The sequence below is a fragment of the Schistocerca cancellata genome, chromosome 1 (genome assembly GCF_023864275.1).
Source record: "Schistocerca cancellata isolate TAMUIC-IGC-003103 chromosome 1, iqSchCanc2.1, whole genome shotgun sequence".
NCBI lineage: Eukaryota > Metazoa > Arthropoda > Insecta > Orthoptera > Acrididae > Schistocerca > Schistocerca cancellata.
This window is the reverse complement of record NC_064626.1, coordinates 978,862,408-978,890,360: the sequence shown is the minus strand read 5'-3', so window position 1 is coordinate 978,890,360 and position 27,953 is coordinate 978,862,408. Positions and strand designations below refer to the sequence as shown.

The 27,953-nt window shown below is 45.8% G+C and overlaps 1 protein-coding gene across 1 annotated transcript in view; it reads right to left on the bottom strand.

The window, feature by feature from the left end:
* The window catches only part of LOC126088454 (discoidin domain-containing receptor 2-like), a 764,950-nt gene that overhangs the window by 27,170 nt on the left and 709,827 nt on the right, over positions 1-27,953 (bottom strand). The window contains exons 12-13 of the mRNA XM_049906599.1: positions 24,151-24,302; positions 7,070-7,342 (exon numbers count right to left, since the gene is read on the bottom strand). Of these exons, the coding sequence (XP_049762556.1) occupies positions 7,070-7,342; positions 24,151-24,302 (425 nt within the window). The remainder of the gene's footprint in view (positions 1-7,069; positions 7,343-24,150; positions 24,303-27,953) is intronic.

The window sequence follows — 27,953 nt, the reverse complement described above, 5'->3', positions numbered from 1 at the left end:
GGAAAAAATTACACCTGTAGTAAGGCAAACTACCTTTGCAACTATTAAATACGGATACGAGTTGTTATTTTATGGACTACTCTTCTCTTTTGGGAAAATACATCATAATATATGGTCAGATTCATTTAGGGAAAACTGAGACACAGTTCAGAAATCGTCCGTTGTTCTTCTGAGAAAACTCTTCACTTCGTTGTGAGTAGTCAGCGTTCCAAATCAGGTTAAATACAGTTATGCTGTAATGAAACACTGAAACTGCTAGAACATGAGACTCCTTTGCTTCTAACATTATTTACATTGAAGGCAAGGCTGCTTTGATTTCTAATGATTACAGTGTTCAATCACTATATCTAAGATCTCTTCAGCCTCATCCTCTCCCCGTCGCATATCATAGAAGTCAACCGCCTTTATGTATTGCTTGTCGGTTTCTCAAGCCATCACCTCTATTAAGATTTCTAGTACTTCACCTGAAATCTTATATGTCCACGAAAGCTGTGCAGTGGAATTCTATCGATCATTTCTCTACACTGACAGTGGACCATTAATGCCTCTGCCAGCTTAATAAAACTTCTACTGCCTCCTCCACACAGCAAACATCCTGTCTCGATTTCCGTTAGGAAACTCCTGCTCAATGCAGGAAACTATTCTTTCTACAGATTACGAGTATAAGCTCTACCTCCTTACTCCTCTTGTCAACGCTCCGTTACCCAAATACTTATCACCCACTTCATAAAATCCACGCCCCATATTTCTGGATGTGTTGCTTAAAGGGTGCTGATCTTGCTACAAACAGGCTACTTCGAAGGCGTTGGAGTCAAATGACCAACACGATTTACAGTTTCATTAAATTAAACCCTCAGAAGATATTCCTTAAATATCAGTGAAAATGTACTCTTACATCGTTAACGTCACCTCAATAGATAAGCAAGCTGAACGAACTAACAGAAGACTTTTGGAAGTAACCCAACCCGAAATTACCGAATCGGCTCGGCGGCATACGTTCGTTTTTCAGGATCGCACTTCCTAAACTATTGTGTGTGTTTACTTCGTAATAGTTCCTTCAATAGCAGGGCCTAGAAGAAAACTGCCGTTGAACATGTTTTTTGCTCGTTTATTGACAGCGTTCCTAAATTTTCGCATTCGTGGAAAGGCTTTGAAAGACGTTGCTGTTTGGCAGTCTTCAAGCCTTTTACAATATGCTTCGTGAAAGCTACTACTTCATACTTCATTTAAAATAATTTTATCACGATTTTTAGCATTACAGGTAGCCTGTTTTGTGCATCCGACGAATTCGCTTGCCGCTCTCAAAATGTGGTGCATGTTCGACGAAGATATTCCTCGCACATTGGTTTTGACCACGCTCCGTCGACTTACATAGCCTGCTGGCCATTGTAACTGCAACTAAGTGGACAGAATGCAGCAATCGTCAAACTGGCACAAATGGAGCTGAATATTCTAGTGAGTGTATTTCAGTGCAAACACAATACTTTGACTGAACGACTTCTATAGTCAATACATAAGGAAGGATTACGCAGCCAGAAATCATTTCTGAATGTTGGTTAGTTGAGAAAACATCGTTTTACGCCTCAGGTAGGGAGAAGGAACATCTACTATCATGTGACAAGAGTTTTTCCGCAGGACTGCGCTTTATCGTTCCGTGATATTGCTGCACAAGTTGGTCGGGATCCAGTGACGGTCATGTGGTTATCTAATCTGTCGGTTCAGAAGTGTCGTACGCAACGCCATGCAGGACTTCAATGGTCCCACTCCGCTAGCTCCTAAGAGGAGAGACATATTGTCCACTAAACCGTGCAGGAGATAAACGAATGTTCCGAGAGTCCATTCGCTATCGTCACAGGGGCCAATTGCATGGTGTCGTATTATGGACTATTGAGTACACAACGCAAGGTATTAACACAGTAGCTAATTTTGACAGCACGCGTTATACAATACTGGATACAAAAATTCAACTGACTCTAGGATAGTGTTCAGCGGCATCAAAGCAGAATATGTGCATAATGAGGGGTTGCATTCTTAGTGGCTCAAGTGTGACAGTCATCGGCAATTTGATGGCGCTCAGATCGGCAATTAGATGGCCCTCTGTTTTGATTCTGCAGGCAATAACTGTGCTAAGAGGTGAAAGTTTTGCAACATTCATTCTAGGTTACAGCCTTTCACCACCGACGAGAACGCACTCGTGTTGAATAGCTTAAGCCATTTGAATGTGGTAGACTGTGGAGCTGCGGGAAGCTGGATGGACCTATCGACGAATAGCTGTACATGCTGTGCAACAGGCATCGGTGGTATGTTTGAACTTTCAGCTGTGGTCTGTGGAACATTCTCGCACCCATAGACCAGGTTATGGACATCCGCGTAGTACAGGCTCACGCCAAGATCGAAGCATTCGGCGAGCAGCGGTAGCCGACCGAATACCATCAAGGGCCCACATGTTGCACCTTCGGTGTCATCAGGGACCATTAGGAAGCGTCTGCTTGCAGCAGAACTAAGAACACATACTAATCTGGCCAGCTTACGCATGACAGCTCAACACTGACAATCATGGCTACTCTGGTATCATGAAAAAGTTGACTGGAGAGTGAAACGGTGCCCTGTTGACTTCAGTTATGATAGTAGGTTCTGTTCGTTATGAGAGTGATGCGTCTTGGCGGTTCTGCGCCAGGGTAGTTGGGATTCGTTTAGGTGAAGGTGGTGGAGAGGGGGGGGGGGGCGCTGAGGACGTCCGTACCTTCCGAGCCTCCGGGTGATCAGTATAGCCTGCGTCTTTTCAGAGTTGATGGTGGTGAGCCAGTATGGTGTATACCCTGTGACCTACCTTTTCCAGAGTGCAATCACCCACAACACACAAGTCTCAACCCATGTTCCATTGAGCGGATAAGGGGGGATGCAAATTGCCGTTACGGTGTTTCTGCAGGGTAAAGTAACCAGTGGTCACTACTTCGATAGATTATCACCGTGTCACAGCAATATCTTGGACAGAAAGGTGATGTTGTTTATCAGCTGGACAATGGACATCTACATACGGCTGCTGCGAATCAACGTGCTCTTTATGGTGCACACAGGGCCGGTTACAGAACTTTGTGTCCCCCTCGTGTCCCTTTCCCCTCGTACATTTTCACCCGTGTCAATTCAAATGGTTCAAATGGCTCTGAGCACTATGGGACAACTTCTGCGGTCATCAGTCCCATAGAACTGCCTGTAGCGCCTAGAACCGTTCGGCCACTCTGGCCGGCCCGTGTCAGTTTTCGCTACTTATTGTAACATGCACGGCACATTAATCTTGCACTTTTACGTCCATGGCACCCCCTCATCTTTCCGCCACAAGCGGCCGCTACTAAATTGTGGTCTGCCCTGAATATAAATGTTACAGTTGTGGCGCCTCCGCTGCTCCTCTCATCTTGTGTCGCTTGGGCGTTAAACCAGCCCTCGCTGTATATCATCTGACTCGGCCAGCAACGTCAGCATATCTTTAGCCAGCTGAACAAGTGTGGAGCTGGCTGAAGCGGGTGCTTGTCCTCCTGGGCTGCAAAAACCATTGCAAAATTGCTAGGATATGTGCATGACCAGACGGCTGGCATGCGAGAATGCACGCCTGAGTTGCCGTCACGGGGTGTTCTCTGTACAGTGATGTTAAATTTTGCACAACGTTAACCGTTACATGTGGTCTCCTTTGGTCTGAATTCATTGTCATGTACTCCTATAATACGAGGTGTGGCTAGAAAAAAACCGGACTAGTACTGGTGAAACAATAAAACGAATGCAATAAGGCTGAAAGTCGCGTGGCCTGTCACGTGACTCTCGCTCCGCCTACTGCTCGAGTTTCATCTGCCTCCTGCACTCAGTCTGCCCGTGGCGTCTGTTCTACGTAGTTGACGTTTTGTCTATGCGTCGGAAAATGTTGAGTGTACAGAAAGAACAGCGTGTTAACATCAAATTTTGTTTCAAACTAGGAAAATCTGCAAGTGAAACGTTTGTATTGTTACAACAAGTGTACGGCGATGATTGTTTATCGCGAACACAAGTGTTTGAGTGGTTTAAACGATTTAAAGATGGCCGCGAAGACACCAGTGATGACACTCGCACTGGCAGACCATTGTCAGCAAAAACTGATGCAAACATTGAAACAATCGGTAAACTTGTTCGACAAGATCGCTGTTTAACAATCAGAGCAGTGTCTGAGTTAACAGGAGTTGACAAGGAAAGTGCTAGGCAGATTCTTCATGAAAGTTTCAACATCAACAAAGTGTGTTCAAAAATGGTTCCAAAGTGTCTCACAATTGAACAGAAGGAACGCCGAAGAATGATTTGTTCTGACATCCTGGAAAACATTGAAAGTGATCCCACCTTCTTACAAAATGTTATTACTTGCGATGAATCGTGGTTTTTTACTTACGATCCTTAAACTAAACGCCAATCGATGCATTGGAAAACTCCTAGTTCTCCACGACAAAAAAGCACGAATGTCAAAATCGAAATTCAAGGCAATGATGAATGTTTTTATTTTTGACATCAAAGGGGTTGTGCACATTGATTGGGTACCAGAGGGACAAACAGTGAATCAGCATTGCTACATTAGCGTCCTGGATACTCTACGTGAGCGAGTACGGAGAAAACGGAACGATTTGTGGAGAAAAAAGTCATGGATCCTTCACCAAGACAATGCCCCAGCTCACAGTGCGTTGTCAGTGAAGACGTTTTTGGCAAAACACAACATTCCCATCTTAGATCATCCACCCTACTCACCTGATTTGGCCTCCTGTGACTTTTTTCTTTTCCCTAAAGTCAAGTCAGCTTTGAAAGGAACTAGATTTGAGACTGTTGAAGCAGTAAAGAAAAAAGCGACGGAAGTAATGTATGGACTTACCGAAAATGATCTGCAGCATTGCTATGAACACTGGAAAATTCGTATGGAGCGGTGTAGAGACCGAGGAGGAGAGTACATTGAAGGAGATAACATGAAATTGTAAATAATTGTAAATAAATGTTTTTTCCCGCATCAGTCCGGTTTTTTTCTAGCCGCACCTCGTATAAACTACACTACTGGTCATTAAAATTGCTACACCACGAAGATGACGTGCAACAGACGCGAAATTTAACCGACAGGAAGAAGATGATGTGATATGCAAAAGTTTAGCTTTTCAGAGCATTCACACCAGACTGGCGCCGGTGGCAACACCTACAACGTGCTGACACGAGGAAAGTTTCCAAGCGATTTCTCATACACAAGCAGCAGTTGACCGGCGTTGCCTGGTGAAACGTTGTTGTGATGCCTCGTGTAAGGAGGAGAAATACGTACCATCACGTTTCCGAATTTGATAAGGGTTGGATTATAGCCGATCGCGATTGCGGTTTATCGTATCGCGACATTGCTGCTCGGGTTGGTCGAGATCCAATGACTGTTAGCAGAATATGGAATCGGTGGGTTCAGGAGGGTAATACGGAACGCCGCGTTGGATCCCAATGGCCTCATATCACTAGTAGTCGAGATGACAGGCATCTTATCCGCATGGCTGTAACGGATCGTGCAGCCACGTCTCGATCCCTGAGTCAACAGACGGGGACGTTTGCAAGACAACAACCATCTGCACGAACAGTTTGACGACGACAACTTTTGCAGCAGCATGGACTATCAGCTCGGAGACCATGGCTGCGGTTACCCTTGACGCTGTCTTACAGACAGGGGCGCCTGCAATTGTGTACTCAACGACGAACCTGGGTGCACGAATGGCAAAACGTCATTTTTTCGGATGAATCCTGGTTCTGTTTACAGCATCATGATGGTCGCATCAGTGTTTGGCGACTTCGCGGTGAACGCACATTGGAAGCGTTTATTTCTCGTCGCCATACTGGCGTATCAGCCGGCGTGATGGTATGAGGTGCCATTGGTTACACGTTTCGGTCACCTATTGTTCGCACTGACGGCAATTTGAACAGTGGACGTTACATTTCACATGTGTTACGACCCGTGGCTCTACCCTTCATTCGATTCCTGGTAAACCCTACATTTCAGCAGGATAATGCACGACCGCATGTTGCAGGTCCTGTACGGGCCTTTCTGGATACAGAAAATGTTCGACTGCTGCCCTGGCCAGCACATTCTCCAGATATCTCACCAATTGAAAACATCTGGTGGCCGAGCAACTGGCTCGCCACAATACGCCAGTCACTACTCTTGATGAACTGTGGTATCGTGTTGAAGCTGCATGGGCAGTTGTACCTGTACACGCCATCCAAGCTCTGTTATGACTCAATGCCCAGGCGTATCAAGGCCGTTATTACGGCCAGAGGTGGTTGTTCTGGGTACTGATTTCTCAGGATCTATGCAACCAAATTGCGTGAAAATGTAATCACATATCAGTTCTAGTATAATATATTTGTCCAATGAATACCCGTTTATCATCTGCATTTCTTACTGGGTGTAGCAATTTTAATGGCCAGTAGTGTACCTGTCAGCCCACCTGTCAATAAAATGACGTTGTTCTTGAGGGTGTTGCAATTTTTTGGCAGTGTATTCTTTACATATTTTAACCGGTGGATGTGACCTATCTTCGACCTATCTGTGGAGCTTTCAGCGAGATAATGCAAGACACCATGTGTCCTGTGCAGTCCTGACCCACCTCGTTACAGAGGCTTTTCGACTGCTGTCCTGGCCAGCAAGTCCACCAAAATTCTCAAGCGCTGAAAACATTTGACCACGTGTTACCGAGAGGCTGACACACCACCACAAGCCTTCCACTTCGATTAAATATCTCTTGCATAAAGCGGAAGCGGGATGGAATGACGTATCTGTATGAGTCATTCACTCTCACTTCGATTCGATGTACTACATTTCGCTCTCTGTTTACCTAGTAACCACCATCAAATTAAATCGTGTCTACTTCCTCCTATCCTGAATACATAAAATAAGTAACTTCATAAAGAAAATCTGTCATTCGTTGCCTTTCTCCGGTGTTGCAGTTTTAACGCCCAGGAGAGAGATGCAGCCAATGAGCGAGCTTGCTCAGGGAACTGCAGCAGTATCTGTGACGTTGGTGTCACACTGCACGCTACTCACGTCCCCGAAGTGGCCGACGCCGAGCATCTCGACAACGCGCAGGTGTTCCCTGGGGAACAGTGGCAGCGGCTGCGCGCCCGCCGCAGCGTCGTCCTCCTCCTCTTCGTCGCCGTCGCCATCGCCGTCTGCGGCCTCGTCCTCGGTGGCCGTGGTCAGCTCGTCCAGGCCCGCCGAGTCGCTGCCCGTGGCGGCGCCGTCGTACGGCGAGCCGGGCGCCAGCGGCGGCAGGGGCGGCAGCGGAGGCGGCACCGGCGGCGGTGACGACTCCCCGCCCTGCAACCGCAGACACTTACCGTCTCTCGTTGTCTCTCGCAGCCCGCATGCCGAGACGAGCTAGGAACATCGGAGGGCAGAAGCTAATTACTTGTGTTCTTTCCTGCAGCACTTAACTACATTTGTGCGGTGATTTATTACCCCCCTCCCCCCTCCGCGTCACTCTTTTGCTTACAATTCCGATCTTACGGCAACGTTGCCACCGCAAGCGTATTGTCATATCGCTGGCATAGTTGTGGAGTATCTTTGCGGGCAGCCGCGCTTGTAGAGTCGAGCACGGGACACGGAACTGTTACGTTGTGTTGTGTGTAGCTCTGCATGTGAGAGCATTGTTAGTATGGAAATTGAAGTGTTGCTACAAGTGCTATTACAGTAATGTGATAAAATAAGCAAATTATTCTGAGGAAAGTGCGTCAAGAAGTAATTTAAAAATGAGCAGTGCTGCTGATAACGTATTTGTGTATCCTCTCGTTGCGTGTCGTACCGTACAGTATCAATCATGTTCGGTCTCCAAGAATGAACTAATGTGAATCAGTTATACGATTTACCACAAAAGAGAGCATTTAAGTGCCAGTGTCACGTAGCGAGCGTGAGGACGTGCGTTCGATTATCGCGTTTCCCCATTATCAATAATCAACCGCGCCACGGCGGTTACGCGCACACTCGTAGAACCGAGAACTGTGAACTGTAAATTTAACTTTGTGAACAGTTTTAAAATATCATTACTAGTGTCAAGGAGGACTGGTACCAAATATCTGTGTATGCGTGACGAGCGTAAGAACCATCGTGCGATCATTCGGCTTCCGCATCATCAACAATCATCCGCGTCGTGTCGGTTACGCGTACGCTCGTCCGAATGATATTGTGGACTGTTAATCAACCATTAATTGGGATAACACTTCTGAATTAGAATGTAAACAGTGCAACCTGCGACTTTCTTTTATCGTCTCAGAATATAGTTGTTCATACCAGACGACGGACAGTGTTGTGATTTAACGTTGAGTGGTTCCCCTAAACCCGCTTCCATATTTCGATAGATAATTTCAGGCAAGCCAGCAGCAGTGTGGAGCAGAATAGCACGACCGCCGCGGGATTATCAGGTACGTGGTGTGGACCGGGCGCACGGTCAAGAAAAGTAGAAACGAACACCAGCTTAAAGGTACCGAACCTATTTGTACCCCCGGGCGTATTACACCACTGCTCTCCTAAGTAATCTTAGTGCCGGATGTGCTTCTGCACTGTGCAGACGTGTGCTAAGCAGTGACCATTATTTCTGTGGGTTCATACCAGTTTGGATCGAAATCTACCCCACGAACTTATAAACATTACTTTTTTTATCTGTCATCACAAATTTCTTTTTATTGTTTCAGACAGAATAGAACGACTCGTGGACGCTGATTAAATTTTGGAGTTATTTGTAGCTGGTGAAGACTCTAACTCATTGAATACACCAGCCACACTTTTCACTGCAGCAGATTGTAATGACAATGAAACACACATTTCTTATCATGAAACTGTCAGTGAAATAGAAGACGATGAAGAGACAGAATAAGACAAAGTTTTTGAAGAAAACCAAGATAGACTAAGAGAATAGGGCTATTTTTATTCAAAAACGCGTTATACAGGGTTATTACAAATGATTGAAGCGATTTCACAGCTCTACAATAACTTTATTATTTGAGATATTTTCAAAATGCTTTGCACACACGTACAAAAACTCAAAAAGTTTTTTAGGCATTCACAAATGTTCGATATGTGCCCCTTTAGTGATTCGGCAGACATCAAGCCGATAATCAAGTTCCTCCCACACTCGGCGCAGCATGTCCCCATCAATGAGTTCGAAAGCATCGTTGATGCGAGCTCGCAGTTCTGGCACGTTTCTTGGTAGAGGAGGTTTAAACACTGAATCTTTCACATAACCCCACAGAAAGAAATCGCATGGGGTTAAGTCGGGAGAGCGTGGAGGCTATGACATGAATTGCTGATCATGATCTCCACTACGACCGATCCATCGGTTTTCCAATCTCCTGTTTAAGAGCTGCCGAACATCATGATGGAAGTGGAGCACCATCCTGTTGAAAGATGAATTCGGTGCTGTCGGTCTCCAGTTGTGGCATGAGCCAATTTTCCGCGGGCTACGCGTGAAACGCGTTCAACCGTTTCTTCGCTCACTGCAGGCCGACCCTTACAGAGGCATCCAGAAGCTTTAAACTGCGCATACCATCGCCGAATGGAGTTAGTAGTTGGTGGATCTTTGTTGAACTTCGTCCTGAAGTGTCGTTGCACTGTTATGACTGACTGATGTGAGTGCATTTCAAGCACGACATACGCTTTCTCGGCTCCTGTCGTCATTTTGTCTCACTGCGCTCTCGAGCGCTCTGACGGCAGAAACCTGAAGTGCGGCTTCAGCCGAACAAAACTTTATGAGTTTTTCTACGTATCTGTAGTGTGTCGTGACCATATGTCAATGAATGGAGCTACAGTGAATTTATGAAATCGCTTCAATCATTTGTAATAGCCCTGTATATAAGAATGGAAAGAAGGTGCATTGAGATTTTACAAAACAAATTGGCATAGCATTGATCAAAGACAGGAAAATGAATTCTAGAGATTTTTCTGAGGAGTTATAGAACGAAGTTCTTAGCAAAAAATTTTGAAAATTATATCAAAGACACTGCACTGTAAATACTAGCAGAACTGACGCACCCAAAAAAAGGCAATGGTGTCCACGTCGTAAAGACACCAAAGCTACTAAAGCATGTTTTAAATGTCGAAAACACGCATGCAAATGAATTCTATTGAGTAAAAGCTGTGACTGGACTGTGATGAATTAAAATAAGTGCTTACTTGATTCGTTCATGTACCTACTCTCATTCTTTTGTTGAAAGCCATTGTCTAATTTTTCTTTATACTTGACGTAATTTATCATTATTTTTATTTAAAAACGTCTTTTCCTGAAGAAGGTTATCTTCGTTTGTTAAGTTAATTCGGAACATTATGTTTAAGGGGCCAATATTAATCTAAGAGCGTTAATCGTTGTTAAGATCACATTTTCCTTTACAATAAAGATTGATTTTTCATGAACAGAAGCCTTCACTGTATTGTTTCCTAAATAAGTTTAGAAAAACTTAGAAGTACGTCAGTATAAATAGCGAGTCTACTAAGGTTTGGTGGAGAACAATGGTTGTCATGTGATACTGAATGTTTATAGAGCACGGCAGCAACCAACCAAAACATGGCTTTGGTTTACTTTACTGTAAAAGCAGCGTTACCAGTTTCGAATTCACACATTATCACCAGTATACTTCCATCTAAATACATGTTACGTAGGTTTACACGTGAGTTGCCCTAGCAGAAACACAGGTTTCTGATTTAAAAAGTGTGACAGTGGTGGTTTCACTAAGAACCCGTGTTAGAATGCCCGAAACAATTGTTTTCCCCATTTTTGTGTAATCAATAATTTTCATGTTTTTTCTGAAGTATTTACAGACTCTAGCAGTGGTCTTCATTACTACTCAAGATCGTTACGCAACGCACAACTTATCCACACGCAACACGTTCTCTGACACATTTTGTCAGGCGAAAACAAATACAGAGTAATACAAGAGCGTCTAAGCTGCTGCTATACAGAACTACAGCACTTCAAGTGATGAGGCGTAGTCATTTCATATCAAAAATAAGGCTTCAGAGAGAGAGGGGGGAGGGGGGGTGACCGGAGGAGGGGGATAAAATAGCATTTACAGATTTACAACATTAATAAGTTACTTTTTTAAACAGCGTAGAAACAAATGTAAATCCACATGTACCTTTTCTACAGATCTCTCAGCGGTGCATTTATTATATATTTTGTGCCATGAAACTTACTGATTAAAACAGACTTATAACATTTTAAGATAAGTCATGGGATTTAAAACTATGCGGAGAAATTTTATTTTGGGTGCAATATTTTCCCACCTGTGCGTAGAACTATTGATAGAAATGTGCCAAGACACGCGTAGCGCTTAGATAATTTTCGTTGTTGACAACGGACTAGAATAGTAATGAATACTATGTGAGCGTAGAAAAACATTAATAATAAAATTTCCAGCCGCTAAATTCACTAAATTGCATTTAATACAAGTTTCAAGTGCAAACATCGTTTTCACACTTTCGAAACTGTGAATTTCTATTTATCATAAGCTACTCATCTGTAAACCAACGAACCAGCTGTTTTGATAAAAGCACGCTGAGGGTGAGAATCGTGTAAATTCAAATCCACTTCTGCTGCTTTCTCAATAAAGTGAACAACAATTAAAATATGGCAGGTTTCTACTGCACGCTATAGATATTCACTTATTACTTGTACTTCAAGGCGACAGGTTGTTATTACTCCACGTATTGCCCCTCCTATTACCTTCAGGTTTCATACCATTTTTATTACGCTGGGGGACGAGTAACAAACGCTAAAGGTAACTAGTTTCTTTCGTAGCTGAATATGTCAGTTCATCATTTTAAGAAAATTGAAAGAAGCCTTGCTATTATGCCCCAGATAGCGAACTATGACAATGTTCATTAGGTGATTAACGAAAAAATTTTTACATAAAATCGCTAATTCACTCTATTCATTAAAAATCAAGTCCGCTCTTAGCCACTGAGTTATCGAGAAACGCACTGCATTTGCGAGCAATAGTAATCACTGCAGTAAGCACACACAAGTGTGTTGAGTGCAAACTAGGAAGCGTTTCAGTTTCATTTTATCTCTTAATTATTTACTTGTAAAACGGTTATCGCGGTAGTTTTACAATGAGCAGTGACTGAATGTACAAGGGACGATCAAAAAGTTTCCGTCCGAAGTCTGTACAGTCCATAATTTGTATGCCAGTCAGGTAAAATCGCTTGAGCATAGATGCAATCATCCCACAGACGCACCAAGTAGAAGACACCCGTTTGGTAAAACACAGTGTGCTGCTGCGTGGAGTCCACAACTGCCTGGTAAATATCCTAGTCTGACTGGAATCGTCAAATCTTTGACGTCTTTTTTAAGGAACCGAAGGCGTGATAATAACGTGGCGATAAAGTGGTTCCATACGGCAGGTACTCAAGTGTCACTTCAGCTGGCCTACCTTCTACGTTAAGACATTTTCGATATGGAGACGAGCGTTAGCACGAAGTAGTTGCATCTATCTTGGAACTTGGTGCACCATTCCACAACGGTGGTTGTCAATAGACATACTGCCCCACCCACATTCTTCATTCTACGATGGATGTCTACCATTATTTGGTCTTCGGCATCTAAGGAAAAAAAAAAATGTTCGTCCTGTTTGGACGCAATTGGAACTAACGTCACCATAGTCCACATTACCGACACGAATGCCACGCTAAGACCGGGTGCATATTGGAACACAACCGACGAAGGACATGGAAGGGCACGGCAGCTTTTGTGACTCACGCGTGTATATACAAAAGCGCAAATTCAGGCACAGGACAAAACAGGGCAGGGCAGCAAAGTGCCTACTTCCGCCTTAACCACATAGTGTCTGTGACACAGTTCGAGCGCCACGCAGCTGACGTACTGTCTTCGGGTGGGTGCGACTATGGAAACTGACTCCCAGTATACGCAGCCACTGTGTTGCGAAATACTTCCTGTGCTGCATTGCCCTGCCCTGACGTTTCGTGGGCTGCGTCCCCATATGCGCCTGGCCTTATCCTTGCCCTACATGCCGGTGCTTACATAAACGCATTGGAGTCCCGCTACGTTGCATATGCGTTGTAGCAACGCCCTTAGACCGAAACGTTTAGATCATCTCTTATATTTCAGCTCACGTTAGTCGAATAAAGACTACGGTTGTCTTATCCAGTTTGGTGAAGATTTTCGCACTCAAACTGTATAGCACATTCGCAAATGCCTTTATGTACCATGAACTCGACCCAGTTCATTTAAATAGAAAGTCGGTAACACTGCACTGTTTCATTATACAATAATGCGTTAAAATCTACGATCGTCAGCATAAGACAGTGTCAGTTCACCTTTGGAATGCAATGCAGCAGCAGTTCAGTTGGCATGGATTCGGCCAGTCCTTAGTCACTACGCAATCGATTACCAAGACCGATACCAGTAGCATAATGCTCACCTGGGATGCGTTCGTGGCGCTATGCAAGTTTCGAGCATCTTTTCGCCTGGATGAGAGAGTAGCCAGACTCGACCATCGACCTGGTGTAACCAGAAACTTGATTAACTCGAACAGGCGACAGGTTTCTATTTATCTACGGTCCACTCTCAATTATAATGTGGCCCCTGCAGTCGTAAATGACGACGTCGTTGGTTAACATGGGAAAAGGTAGGGATTGTCTGTTGTAGAGCTCAATGTTCAACAATGTGGGCTGAACGGTGCAAACCGAAACACTTTCGCATGTCCAACCACTCTACTGTGTCGTCTGATGTATCACAGATCACCACACGTCCTGCTGTACAGGACAGACAACCCTCAGACAAAGATTTGTCACTTACTCGCGGTTTCACTATGCTTCAACCACTTTCAATAGATGCTTATGACAGAAGGAAACAAATAGCCGACCAGATTTTACAGGTTAGAACACAAGAGACCGGTGTACAAGCCGGATCGTAGGTGACTGCAGAAACTAGTATCATCATGTTAAGTCGGAAGTACAGCTGACGTGCAACGATGAGTAAAAATATTATGACCACCTTCGTCTTTGGAACGAAATACATCACTGACTCAGCGTATCAGGGACCCGACAGTTTGTTGGTATGTTTGCGGAGGTATGTGGCTTGAGATGTCTACGTACAGGTACTGCAATTCGCGTCAATAACGGGCCGCCCATTTGAGTACGCCGTGATGCCGACAGATAGCGACCCAGATGTGTTCCATAGGATCTACATCATGCGAATTTGGTTGCCGAGACCCCAACGTGAGTTCGCTATAATGCTGCTGAAACCACTGTATCACGGTTCTGGCCCCGATATAAGAACAATTATTCTGCTGAAAGATGACTCGCCGTCGTGGGAGACATCTATCATGAAGGGGTGCAGGTGATTCGCAGCGTGTCTGCTATTACTACCACAGGACCTATGAAAACGCAGAAGAATGTCTCCTGTAGCGTAACACTCCCTGCATGCCTCCGACCAGCCTGTGCCCGTAGCGTCTGCACGTTACGAGCCGCCTGTCTCATCGATGACGGGGTTTTTGGAGAGACCATCGACCTACTGTAGTAAAAATATGATTCACCTGAAGAGCCGGCACACTTCCATTGAACGAAGGTCGAATCACCGTGGTCCCGTGCGTGCTGCCATCGTAACTAACTATGTTGTTGGGTCAACATGTGAACACGTAGGGGTGGTCTGCTGCGGAGTTACATGTTCAACAATGTACAGTGAAGGGTGAGCCCCGAAACAGTAGTGCGCACATCAGATTTGTGCTCTTTCGGCAGAGATGCCACAGATCACCATCTGTCCTACTTAACAGAGCTGGCAAGCCTACGGACCACACATTCTGTGAAGTGTCGTAGACATCAAAACTATTTAGCTTGTAGTGGTAGATTCACTGCTCTTCCACCTCTTTCCGACATAACATTCGACCAGATTCGCCGTTTTCGTGATACCGTACTCGTTCAGAGGTTCTAAATAATAATAATCTGCCCTTTGTCAAAGTCGCTTATCTCAATGTATTTCCCCATTTTAGCCTGTATCTTCGCTAGAGTGATCCGCAATCAGTGTGCGGTCCGCTTACATACTTTTGTTACCGCGTAACGTGCCCGCAGCGCCACCAATTCGCATTCAACGTCGCGGAGAGTAGTAGTCACAATGTTTCGGCTAATCAGTATACGAGTCCTATGCCTTTGTGTACTTGATTTTGGTATGTTTCGAGCCAATCAATTTCCAGTGTCTGTATAGCTTTGTGTAAATTAATCATTGTATTTACTTACAGAAAATAGGCGTTGATGCTTACTATCATGTTGCCGACTTTGATAAAGGTCTGATTGTAGCATGAAGTGATTGCGGTTTATGGTATCACGACATTGCTGCTCGTGTTGGTCCAGAGCCAATGAGTGTTAGCAGAATATGGAATCGGTGGGTTCAGGAGGTTAATACGGATCGCCGTGCTGGATCCCAACGGCCACATCACTAGCTGTCGAGATGACAGGCATCTTATCCGCATGGCTGTAGCGGATCGTGCAGCCACGTCTCGATCCCTGAGTCAACAGATGGCGACGTTTGCAAGACTACAAGCATCTGCAGGAACAGTTCGACGACGTTTGCAGCAGCATGGACTATCAGCTCGGAGACCATGGCTGCAGTTACCCTTGACGCTCCATCACAGACAGGAAGCCTGCGATGGTGTACTGAACGACGAACCTAGATGCACGAATGGCAAAACGTCATTTTTTCGGATGAATCGAGGTAGTGTTTACAGCATCATGATGGTCGCTTACGTGTTTGGCAACATCGCGGTGAGCGCTCGTTGGAAGCGTGTATTAATCACCGCCATACTGGCGTATCACCCGGCATGATGGTATGGGGTGCCATTGGTTACACGTCTCGGTCACCTTTTGTTCGCATTGACGGCACTTTGAGCAGTGGACGTTACATTTCAGATGTTTTACGATCCGTGGCTCTACCCTACATTCGATCCCTGCGAAACCCTACATTTCAGCAGGATAATGCACGACCGCATGTTGCAGGTCCTGTACGTGCCTTTCTGGATACAGAAAATGTTCGACTGCTGTCCTGGCCAGCACATTCTCCAGATCTCCCACCAACTGAAAACTTCTGGTCAATGGTGACCTAGCAACTGGCTCGTCACAATACGCCAGTCACTGCTCTTGATGAGCTGTGGTATCGTGTTGAAGCTGCATGGGCAGCTGTACCTGTACACGCCATCAAAGCTTGACTCAATGCCCAGGCGTATCAAGGCCGTTATTACGGCCGTTCTGGGTACTGATTTCTCAGGATCAATGCAGCACCCAAATTGCGTGAAATTGTAATCACATGTCAGTTCTAGTATAATATATGTGTCCAATGAATACCCGTTTACCATCTGCATTTCTTTTTGGCGTCGCAATTTTAATGGCGGGTGGAGTAAATTAGTTATGGAAAAGTAATATTTTTTTGCGAAAAATGTAAATAGCTTCAGAAATGTTGATACAGCACTGAATACAGTATATCTCCAAGTTCTATTTAAAAATGTTCAATGTGGTTGCCTTTCGTAACAAGACAAATGTTAGAGCTCTAACCAGTCTCCTGCCAAACACTATGAAGCAAGTCTTCAGTGTGGTGGCAACTGCTTGTGTTATCTGTTGTCGAAGATCGTCTACTTTTCCCGGAATAGAACGAACAAACGTTTGGTCTTTAATGTGAACCCATACACGGAAGTTCACTGGGGTTAAATTAGGTGACTGTGTTGGCGAGGATATGGTTCCACAACGTCCAATCCAAGTTCACACGTTCCTACGAAGATACGAGGAAACTTCACGATTGTAGTGTAGAGGCGCGCCATCTTCCTGCAAAATAAATTCTGTGCCCATATCCTGTTGTAACTGAGGCATTAGATAATATCCAAGCACGTCCAGGTAGTGGGGACTATGAATGTGAGATTACTGAACTTGTTCATTTATTGCTGCGTAAAAGACTTCTTGCAGGCCCTGGGTGATACAGAGCCAGGTTCGGTGAAACTATTGTACAAATTCATAACAGTTTGTCTTTAAGGTGGTGGCTAGCGATATTTAGTGCCGAACTGTCTCTGAACTGGTTTCATGAAACCATAAACAACACTGCGAACACAGTGCACCGTTACTTACTCCAGGCGATCCGTTGGAACAACTGATTCGGGCATGACACCTAGTGTGAGTGTCGGGAAATAACAGCGTAAAGCCGGAGTAAGACTTAAGGATATACTGCATTCAGAGCTGTACGAAACATTTCTGTAACCTATCTGCCCTTTTCACAGCTGAAGGTTACTCTTGTATAATTAATTTACATTCATGTTCAGAAAGAAACAGAACACCTTGAATGACTAGAGACAGGACGTTCGTATTCACGGGAGATGTATTGCAGAAATGAGTAGCATTTCAGTCATCTTGATTCTGCATGTGACGTATTGCCTAGGAGGCACTAGGTCCACCATAGGCCTTGATAACTTGCCCCACGCGTGATGGCATCGACGCGTATAAAGCGCTGATGGCATCCTGTGGTACTGCCATCCACGCTGCATTCATTCGGATCCAAAGTTTCCCTGCAGCGGTTGGCATTGAATCACAGTGCTGCACGCGTTGTTTCACCATATCCCACACATTTTCGACTGGCGAGAAGTCTGGTGATCTGGCAGGTCAGAGAAAAAGGCCGACATCCTGTGACACCAAGAAGCACGTTTTCGTGCAGCAACACGTGGTCGTGCATTGTCTTGCTGAAAAATGGCGTCCGGGATGTTGTGTAGGAAGGGTATGGCAACTGGTCAGATGATGTCATTCACATAGGTCACACTGGGCCCAGTGCCCAGGACACGCACCAGCTGTGACTTGTGGTTGTACCACTCCATAAGACCTTGAGTTAGTGATGTATGTCTTGTGCGAACACAGTCACTGTGATGCTGCTCCCCAAATCTGCAGCGAACCAAAATGCGTCCATCATTTACAAACAAACAGAACCTGGATTCGTCCGAAAACACTATCTGATGTCATTCCTGCCGCCAGTGACGTCATTCCATACGCTATTTGCCATCTCATATGTTTCTGCACGTTCGTCAGAGGTAGGCAGAGAGGAGAACAATGCCCACATAACCCGTACCTTAATAAATGCCGACGACAGTCACCACTATAATGCACAATGTGTTACACTGTTCGACTGTTGTACCAGAACTGAGGAAGACGCAGATTTGTCCTGCAATACCATTCGGTTGAAGTGTCGATCTTGTTGGTGAGTGTTATGTTTGATGCGTCCTGACACATCTCGTCGTGTTCGAGGGTCATTCTGCACACACCCGTTGCACTGCCGGAACACTTCGCTCACACGAGCAGCAGTTTTCCGGATGTGTCACATTCTCTCATACCAATTATGCGTCCTCTTTCAAAGTCACTGATTTGACAATAGGGTTCATGCGTATGTCTGCGAGACATTCTGCACGTATGCTCATGTAGCACTGATCATTACCTTCGGTCTATAGCAACAATGAGAGTCGCAGGCAAGTTTACCGGTGAGGTGTTGAGTCGCGATATCGATGTTGACCTTGAACTCGCAGGCCGACATGGTTCAATTATAATAATTTCTGCAGAACATACTAATGCACATATCCTGTGAATATGAAAGTCCTATCTGTAGTCGTTCAGTGTGTTCTGTTTTCTTCAACATGAGTGTACAAACAACCTGTATTGTCAAAGTCTACTTTTGTTTCGCGTGAACTTCAGTTTGTTATCAAGCTTCCCCATGACATCAGTTGAAACTGATGTTTCGTGCTTTGTCCCGATGGTGTCCAATGTTTGGTGACAGGCGATGTTTAACAGACGATCTTAAACGAGGAAAAGTGTGTAATTATCTAAAAATCAGTAAAATGAATGACTGCTAATGGCGGTAGGAAAGTGATTTTCAGTGAAGATTAACTACTGGTGACGAATGTATTGTTGGTAACTGCGCCTTCACTAGACGTCACAAGTCCGTGACGACAGAGCAGCGGCTTTGCCAGTGCTATAACGTGACGGTGCCCTTCGCAGCAGCAACACTACGGCAGTGCGGTCCGGAGCCAATATGGGAGGCCACTGTGTACTTCAGACAGAACGTCGGGTATCACAACCGTAAGAATGCTGACCACCAGAAGCGAGAGAGGAACAGTAAAAGGAAAAGCGTTGGGTAACCGTTGACTGTCAGGTGGCAGCGAAGGAGCAGGTGCTCTTCGACGGAAATAAGTACGGTACGTGTGGCGTGGTTTCAGTATGGCAGAGTGTGCTGCGCGCCGACTGGAATGTGAGAACTAGAGTTGGACTTCAGCTGTGTATGTATGGTGTGTGTGTCTGTTTTTTGCAAGCAGCTCTCTCCAGTCTCCGTTCCTCGTTGCAAATGTCGTGAACCTGCGTGTGGCACAAACAGTGACGTATTTACATGAAGTAGAGGGCAGAAATGTGTAGTGGATGTATACAATCTGCATCTACATCTACGTCTACATCCATACTCCTCAAGCCACCTGACGGTAAGTGGCGGACGGTACCTTGAATAACTCCATCGGTTCTCCCTTCTATTCCACTCTCGTATTGTTCGTGGAAAGAAGGATTGTCGGTATGCCTCTGTGTGGGCTCTAATCTCTCTGATTTTATCCTCATGGTCTCTTCGCGAGATATACGTAGGAGAGAGCAATACACTGCTTGAATCCTCGGTGAAGGTATGTTCTCGAAACTTCAACAAAAGCCCGTACCGAGTTACTGAGCGTCTCTCCTGCAGAGTCTTCCACTGGAGTTTATCTATCATCTCCGTAACGCTTTCGCTATTACTAAATGATCCTGTAACGAAGCGCACTGCTCTCCGTTGGATCTTCTCTATCTCTTCTATCTACCCTATCTGGTACGGATCCCTCACTGCTGAGCAGTATTCAAGCAGTGGACGAACAAGTGTACTGTAACCTACTTCCTTTGTTGTCGGATTGCATTTACTTAGGATTCTTCCAATGAATCTCTGTCTGACATCTGCTTTACCGACGATCAACTTTATATGATCATTCCATTTTAAATCACTCCTAATGCGTACTCCCAGATAATTTATGGAATTAACTGCTTCCAGTTGCTGACCTGCTATATTGTAGCTAAATGATATGGGATCTCTCTTTCTATGTATTCGCAACACATTACACTTGTCTACATTGAGATTCAATTGCCATTCCCTGCACCATCCGTCAATTCGCTGCAGATCCTCCTGCATTTCAGTAAAATTTTCCATTGTTACAACCTCTCGATAAACCACAGCATCATCTGCAAAAAGCCTCAGTGAACTTCCGATGTCATCCACAAGGTCATTTATGTATATTGTGAATAGCAACGGTCCTACGACACTTCCATGCGGCACACCTGAAATCACTCTTACTTCGGAAGACTTCTCTCCATTGAGAATGACAAGCTGCGTTCAGTTATCTAGGAACTCTTCAATCCAATCACACAATTGGTCTGGTAGTCCATATGCTCTTAATTTGTTTATTAAACGGCTGTGGGGAACTGTATCGAACGCCTTGCGGAAGTCAAGAAACACGGCATCTACCTGGGAACCCGTGTACATGGCCCTCTGAGTCCCGTAGACGAATAGCGCGAGCTGGGTTTCACACGATCGTCTTTTTCGAGACCCATGATGATTCCTACAGAGTAGATTTCTAGTCTCCAGAAAAGTCATTACACTCGAACATAATACGTGTTCCAAAATTCTACAACTGATCGACGTTAGAGATACAGGTCTATAGTTCTGCACATCTGTTCGACGTCCCTTCTTGAAAACGGGGATGACCTGTGCCATTTTCCAATCCTTTGGAACGCTACGCTCTTCTAGAGACCTACGGTACACCGCTGCAAGAAGGTGCAGATGAGACTGTATGAGACTGGTAATATTAATTAACATTGCAGTTAAATATTTATGTGATCGATACTAAGCAGAAGCTGTAAGTTGGAGTTATGTGACGCTGATCAGTGAACGAAACTAGCTTTGTCTTACCACTGCATACATACCTGAGTAACAGACTGTTCGACACGTGCCACGTTCTGATAATCTCATCAGGGCCGCGGGCTCTGTTAACTGATATTGATAATCTTGTGTATTCTAACGGCTAATTCAATGTGATTGATTTCATTTTCATTCACTGTAATAATTTAATTTATTTTATGATTCTAATATTTCAATTATTGCTGAATATTACAAATTTTGTACAGTGGGTTCTGTCTGGTTTTTTTTTTTTTAGTTATGTAAATTCATTATATGATTTATAATTTTTGGTTATTATTGTTTTTACTCTTTGGAGTTGCGCAATCATCGTGAATTTAAATTACTCTTTGATGTCTTGGGCATTTGGAATTTTTCAGGATGCGTTATCTTGTAAATAAATTTTTGTTGTTGTTTTGCCTATCCAGGTGACCGCTCCAGAATGAAAAACATTTTAATGAAATATTATAAACTGAAATTTTGTGTGATTAGAATATAAATTCCAGACGTTGAAAATACCGCTTCAGTTGTAAAGAACTTTACAACTGAAGCGGTATTTTCAATCTCTGCTATAATGCTCTCTTGCGGATGTTCCTCCAACAGGATTGTTTGGAGGAAATAAATGGTCAAATTCATATGTTCGAACACTGCTCAGCCCATTCTTATCACTCTCACTACCACCATCACAGTGGGTTTTATTATGACGATAATGATATGGTAAAGGTGAAGACAGAGTCTTTCTAGGCTGCTCAGTACTGAACTGCAGCAATATGACCACTAAACTATTAAAAGCAGAATCACATTTCACACAGTAAAATCCTCTAAGGTGTATCCCATCTTCCATAAATTAACTTGCAGGTAACGATTATTCACAACTTGTTGTTCTCTCTACAATAGGGTAGCTTGATTAAGGCCAGAGAAAAGCAGTTTGCAGGAGACTGGTCTTGACTATATCATGCACTCCTGTGGCGGACTGCGTGCGAAACGCGGAATGCAGGGAATTCTACAGTGCAAGTTGTGAACTTACAGTATACACGTTGCAAATATCCTGTAGGTTATAGCGCACATACAACTTACGTAATGACTAAGTGAAAGTCACGTAGGTAGGAGACCCGAAGAACAAATAAAAGTGTATCATACGACGCGACGACCAATTAGAATTATACGCAGAACACATCCAGAGCAGCATGTTTCGGTATGAACTTTCCAAGTGTACATCTGAAAGCGAAATTCAGAACGTCGTACCAAATAGGGTCTATCTTTCCCAAATGGGAAGGAAGAGTAGTCGTATCGTGGGGCCGTATCGCAACGTATTCTCTGGTTATCAGCGCAGCATATGCCGCCCATGTGGCTTAATACACTGATGGAAAGAATATCTCAACACCAAGAAGGAGTTCTGCGACACAAACTGAAGTTGGTAGGCGTATTTCCACATCTGAAACATGATGTCTATTCAAATTTCGGGCCAGTGGCGTAAGAGTGGCGCTAACAGTTCCATGGCCGGCTGCTGTGACCAAGCAGTTCTAGGCGATTCAGTCCGGAACCGCGCTGCTGCTACGGTCGCAGGTTCGAATCCTGCCTCGGGCATGGATGTGTGTGATGTCCTTAGGTTAGTTATGTTTAAGTAGTTCTAAGGGACTGGTAACCTCAGACGTTAAGTCCCATAGTGCTTAGAGCCATTTGAACCATTTTAATAACGCCATTAGTTAAGACAGAAAAGACGCCAGTATCAACACCTCTCTGAGTTTGGACGAGGTCGTGTAATAGGGCTACGAGGAACATGGCAGGAATGGATCCACGGTACATAATTGCTAGCAGTGATGAACACGAGAATGTATGGTCGCGAGAAGACCGCGCTCCGGACGGCCACGTGACACTACTGAGAGGTAACACAATCGTGAGCCGAGTATGGCTCTGGCGCAATCGCACTGCATCTGGAGCAACAATGTGTGCAGCTGTTGGTACGCCAGTGACACAACGAACTGTTGCAAATCGGTTAATCCAAGGACAGCTCCGAGCCAGACGCACTGTAGCGTGCATTCAACTGAATCAAACCACAGCCGTTTGTGATATCAGTGGTGTCAAGCGAGGAGGCATTGGAGTACCGGGGAGGGGGAGGTCTGTTGTGTTTACTGACGAAAACTGGTCCTGCCTCAGTGCCAATGATGGCCGAGTGTTGGTTAGAAGGAGGCCAATTGAGCGCCTCCCACCAACGTGTCTGCGTGCTAGACACACTGGACCTACACCTGGTCCGGGGTGCAATTTCGTATGACATCAGGAGCACTCTCAGTTATTCAACGCGCCATGACTGCAAATGTTTACTTCCGTCCAGTAATTGAACCTGTTGTACTGTCATTCATGAATAGCACTCCAAGGGGTAGTTTCCAATAGGATAACGCTCGCCCATATACCGCTGTTGTAAACCACCATTCTCCACAGAGTGTCCACATGTTGCCTTGGCCTGCTCGATCGCCAGATCTGTCTCAAATCGAGCACATGTGGGGCACCATCGGACAACAACTCCACCGTCATCCACAATCAGCATTAACCGCTGCTGTATTGTCCGACAAAGCGCAACACGCATGGAACTCCATTCCCAAAACTGACATGCAGCACCAGTGGACCGGGTGGTTCTAGGCGCTACAGTCTGGAACCGCGAAACCGCTACGGCCGCAGGTTCGAATCCTGCCTCGTGCATTGATGTGTGTACTGTCCTTAGGTTAGATAGGTTTAAGTAGTTCTACGTTCTAGGGGACTGAGGACCTCAGAAGTTAAGTACCATAGTACTGAGAGCCATTTGAACAATTTAACACCAGTGAAGAACAATGCATGCACGTGTGCATGCTTGCATTCAACACTCTGGCGGTTACACTGGTTATTAATGTACCAGCATTCAGTATTGACACTGGCTTATTTCACGCTCACATTTCTCTGTGATGTTGGAATATGAATCACTTAAATAGACGACCCCGACAAATTTTTGCCCGAAATTCCATTACTCTGCATTAATGATTTTTTGCGACTTTCCCGTCAGTGTACATACAAGCTGATGTAGCTACTGTTATGCTTTCTAGATAACTGTCGGAAGTGTTACTTGAGCTTATGGAGAATCTCAAAAAACAGTTGCCGCCGACGGCAGCATGTACGTTACCTTGCATATTTCGGTGGCGGCGTAGTACTGTTCCGGCGGCGGAGGCACCGGCGGCGGCTCTGAGCCGGCGAAGGGCGGCGCGCGTCGCGACGGCGGCGGCGTCTGCCTCACCAGCGGCACTGCGTACTCGCGCGACACCACGTCCGGAACACCTGTGCAACACAGCGACACGAGCACCGTTACGCGCGCTCGCTGCTGGACACCACGTGCACGAAACGCGTGCTGCACGTGGGCACAGAGAGCGAGAGTGACGCCGCGAGCGATCTCGTGCTCGTTATAAACCTGATGACGCAAACTGACGTCACATGCAAACATTTCGGTGTACCATAAGGCGGTAGCTCAACTCGAACTGGAGTTGCTTCTAACAGCATGTGACTTCATTGTTACAGGCTTTGAAAGCAGCTAGAATGGCAAATACTCTGGGCTACTTTTCGAGACACAAGACCTAAATGACAGTCGTTTTCCAATTCGTTATTTTCTGCCGTGTTGTTTACCACACTTTCGTGCTGAAGATGAGCATACATGGCAAGAAACATACTACGAGGGGTGTTCAGTAAGTAATACAACACTTTTTTTTCGAAAGCAGACCCGTTTTATTCTGGACTCCATTACACGGTACTATTCCTCACTCTTGTAGCTACAAAACGCTATTGTTTGACATCTCCTTTCAACGTGACAGTCTTACGCCGCCTTATTGTGAGAAGAGCTTGCATGCCTGCAAGGAACACTACACTGATCGACATCCCAGCCGACGTCTTGCTGCATCAATGACCTCGTCAACCACGTAATTCTTCTTGTGGAGTTCATCCCCCATGGTGTCAAACAAGCTACTTCTTCCTTACTCTTTATGGTCTGCTACGAGGTGCATTCAAGTTCTAAGGCCTCCGATTTTTCTTCTCTGGACTGGAAAGAGATAGAAACATGCGCATTGTTTTAAAATGAGGCCGCGTTCGTTGTCAATACGTCCCAGAGATGGCAGCACCGTACGGCAGATGGAATTTTACCGCCAGCGGCGAGAATGAGAACTGTTTTAAATACTTAAAATGGCGACGTTTTTCTTACTTGAACAGCGTGCAATCATTCGTTTTCTCAATTTGCGTGGTGTGAAACCAATTGAAATTCATCGACAGCTGAAGGAGACATGTGGTGATGGAGTTATGGATTTGTCGAAAGTGCGTTCGTGGGTGCGACAGTTTAATGAAGGCAGAACATCGTGTGACAACAAACCGAAACAACCTCGGGCTCACACAAGCCGGTCTGACGACATGATCGAGAAAGTGGAGAGAATTGTTTTGGGGGATCGCCGAATGACTGTTGAACATATCGCCTCCAGAGTTGGCATTTCTGTGGGTTCTGTGTACACAATCCTGCATGACGACCTGAAAATGCGAAAAGTGTCATCCAGGTGGGTGCCACGAATGCTGACGGACGACCACATGGCTGCCCGTGTGGTATGTTTCCAAGCAATGTCGACGCGCAACGACAGCATGAATGGGACTTTCTTTTCGTCGGTTGTGACAATGGATGAGACGTGGATGCCATTTTTCAATCCAGAAACAAAGCGCCAGTCAGCTCAATGGAAGCACACAGATTCACCGCCACCAAAAAAATTTCGGGTAACCGCCAGTACTGAAAAAATGATGGTATCCATGTTCTGGGACAGCGAGAGCGTAATCCTTACGCATTGCATTCCAAAGGGCACTACGGTAACAGGTGCATTCTACTAAAATGTTTTGAAGAAGAAATTCCTTCCTGCACTGCAACAAAAACGTCCGGGAAGGGTTGCGCGTGTGCTGTTTCACCAAGACAACGCACCCGCACATCGAGCTAACGTTACGCAACAGTTTCTTCGTGATAACAACTTTGAAGTGATTCCTCATGCTCCCTACTCACCTAACCTGGCTGCAAGTGACTTTTGGCTTTTTCCAACAATGAACGACACTCTCCGTGGCCGCACATTCACCAGCCGTGCTGCTATTGCCTCAGTGATTTTCCAGTGGTCAAAACAGACTCCTAAAGAAGCCTTCGCCGCTGCCATGGAATCATGGCGTCAGCGTTGTGAAAAATGTGTAAGTCTGCAGGGCGATTACGTCGAGAAGTAACGCCAGTTTCATCGATTTCGGGTGAGTAGTTAATTAGAAAAAAAGTCGGAGGCCTTAGAACTTGAATGCACCTCGTATTAGGTGGCGAAGAACCCACATGTTAGCATGTTACGTCTGTTATGCGTCGTCAGGTTTATAGCGGGCACACAACGTTGAGGACCGCAAGTAGTGGACGACTGTGTCAGCAGAGAAGACGAGTTGAGCAGCGAAGTGTTTGTGATCCGTCGATCACATCGAATGAGAGTGTCCGCACGTTCCTACATCACAGGAGTCACAACTGCGTGCGAGCGGCCGGCATGCAGCCAACCGGACAGGTTTGCGTGACCTTGTTGCAATAACGACTCACCGTACTTTTTATTTTCAATGACAGCTCTCTGTAGACACTCTCCAAGTGTCTGTGAATATCTCCTATGCTCTGGTTTCCGCCAAAAGAAACTGCTTGAATCACACTTCCGTTACAAACGCCATTTCGAAGGCTACTTGTAGCGCCGCCACGTATGAAAACTTCATGAAACTATACTGACTGATGTTCCACAACCGAAACTGGCCGAAAATACACTCCTGGAAATGGAAAAAAGAGAACACATTGACACCGGTGTGTCAGACCCACCATACTTGCTCCGGACACTGCGAGAGGGCTGTACAAGCAATGATCACACGCACGGCACAGCGGACACACCAGGAACCGCGGTGTTGGCCGTCGAATGGCGCTAGCTGCGCAGCATTTGTGCACCGCCGCCGTCAGTGTCAGCCAGTTTGCCGTGGCATACGGAGCTCCATCGCAGTCTTTAACACTGGTAGCATGCCGCGACAGCGTGGACGTGAACCGTATGTGCAGTTGACGGACTTTGAGCGAGGGCGTATAGTGGGCATGCGGGAGGCCGGGTGGACGTACCGCCGAATTGCTCAACACGTGGGGCGTGAGGTCTCCACAGTACATCGATGTTGTCGCCAGTGGTCGGCGGAAGGTGCACGTGCCCGTCGACCTGGGACCGGACAGCAGCGACGCACGGATGCACGCCAAGACCGTAGGATCCTACGCAGTGCCGTAGGGGACCGCACCGCCACTTCCCAGCAAATTAGGGACACTGTTGCTCCTGGGGTATCGGCGAGGACCATTCGCAACCGTCTCCATGAAGCTGGGCTACGGTCCCGCACACCGTTAGGCCGTCTTCCGCTCACGCCCCAACATCGTGCAGTCCGCCTCCAGTGGTGTCGCGACAGGCGTGAATGGAGGGACGAATGGAGACGAGTCGTCTTCAGCGATGAGAGTCGCTTCTGCCTTGGTGCCAATGATGGTCGTATGCGTGTTTGGCGCCGTGCAGGTGAGCGCCACAATCAGGACTGCATACGACCGAGGCACACAGGGCCAACACCCGGCATCATGGTGTGGGGAGCGATCTCCTACACTGGCCGTACACCACTGGTGATCGTCGAGGGGACACTGAATAGTGCACGGTACATCCAAACCGTCATCGAACCCATCGTTCTACCATTCCTAGACCGGCAAGGGAACTTGCTGTTCCAACAGGACAATGCACGTCCGCATGTATCCCGTGCCACCCAACGTGCTCTAGAAGGTGTAAGTCAACTACCCTGGCCAGCAAGATCTCCGGATCTGTCCCCCGGCACTCGTATGAAAACGGACATCAGCTAATTTAGTCGTCAGTTTACAATACACCCTTGGAGGTGACAGCATTG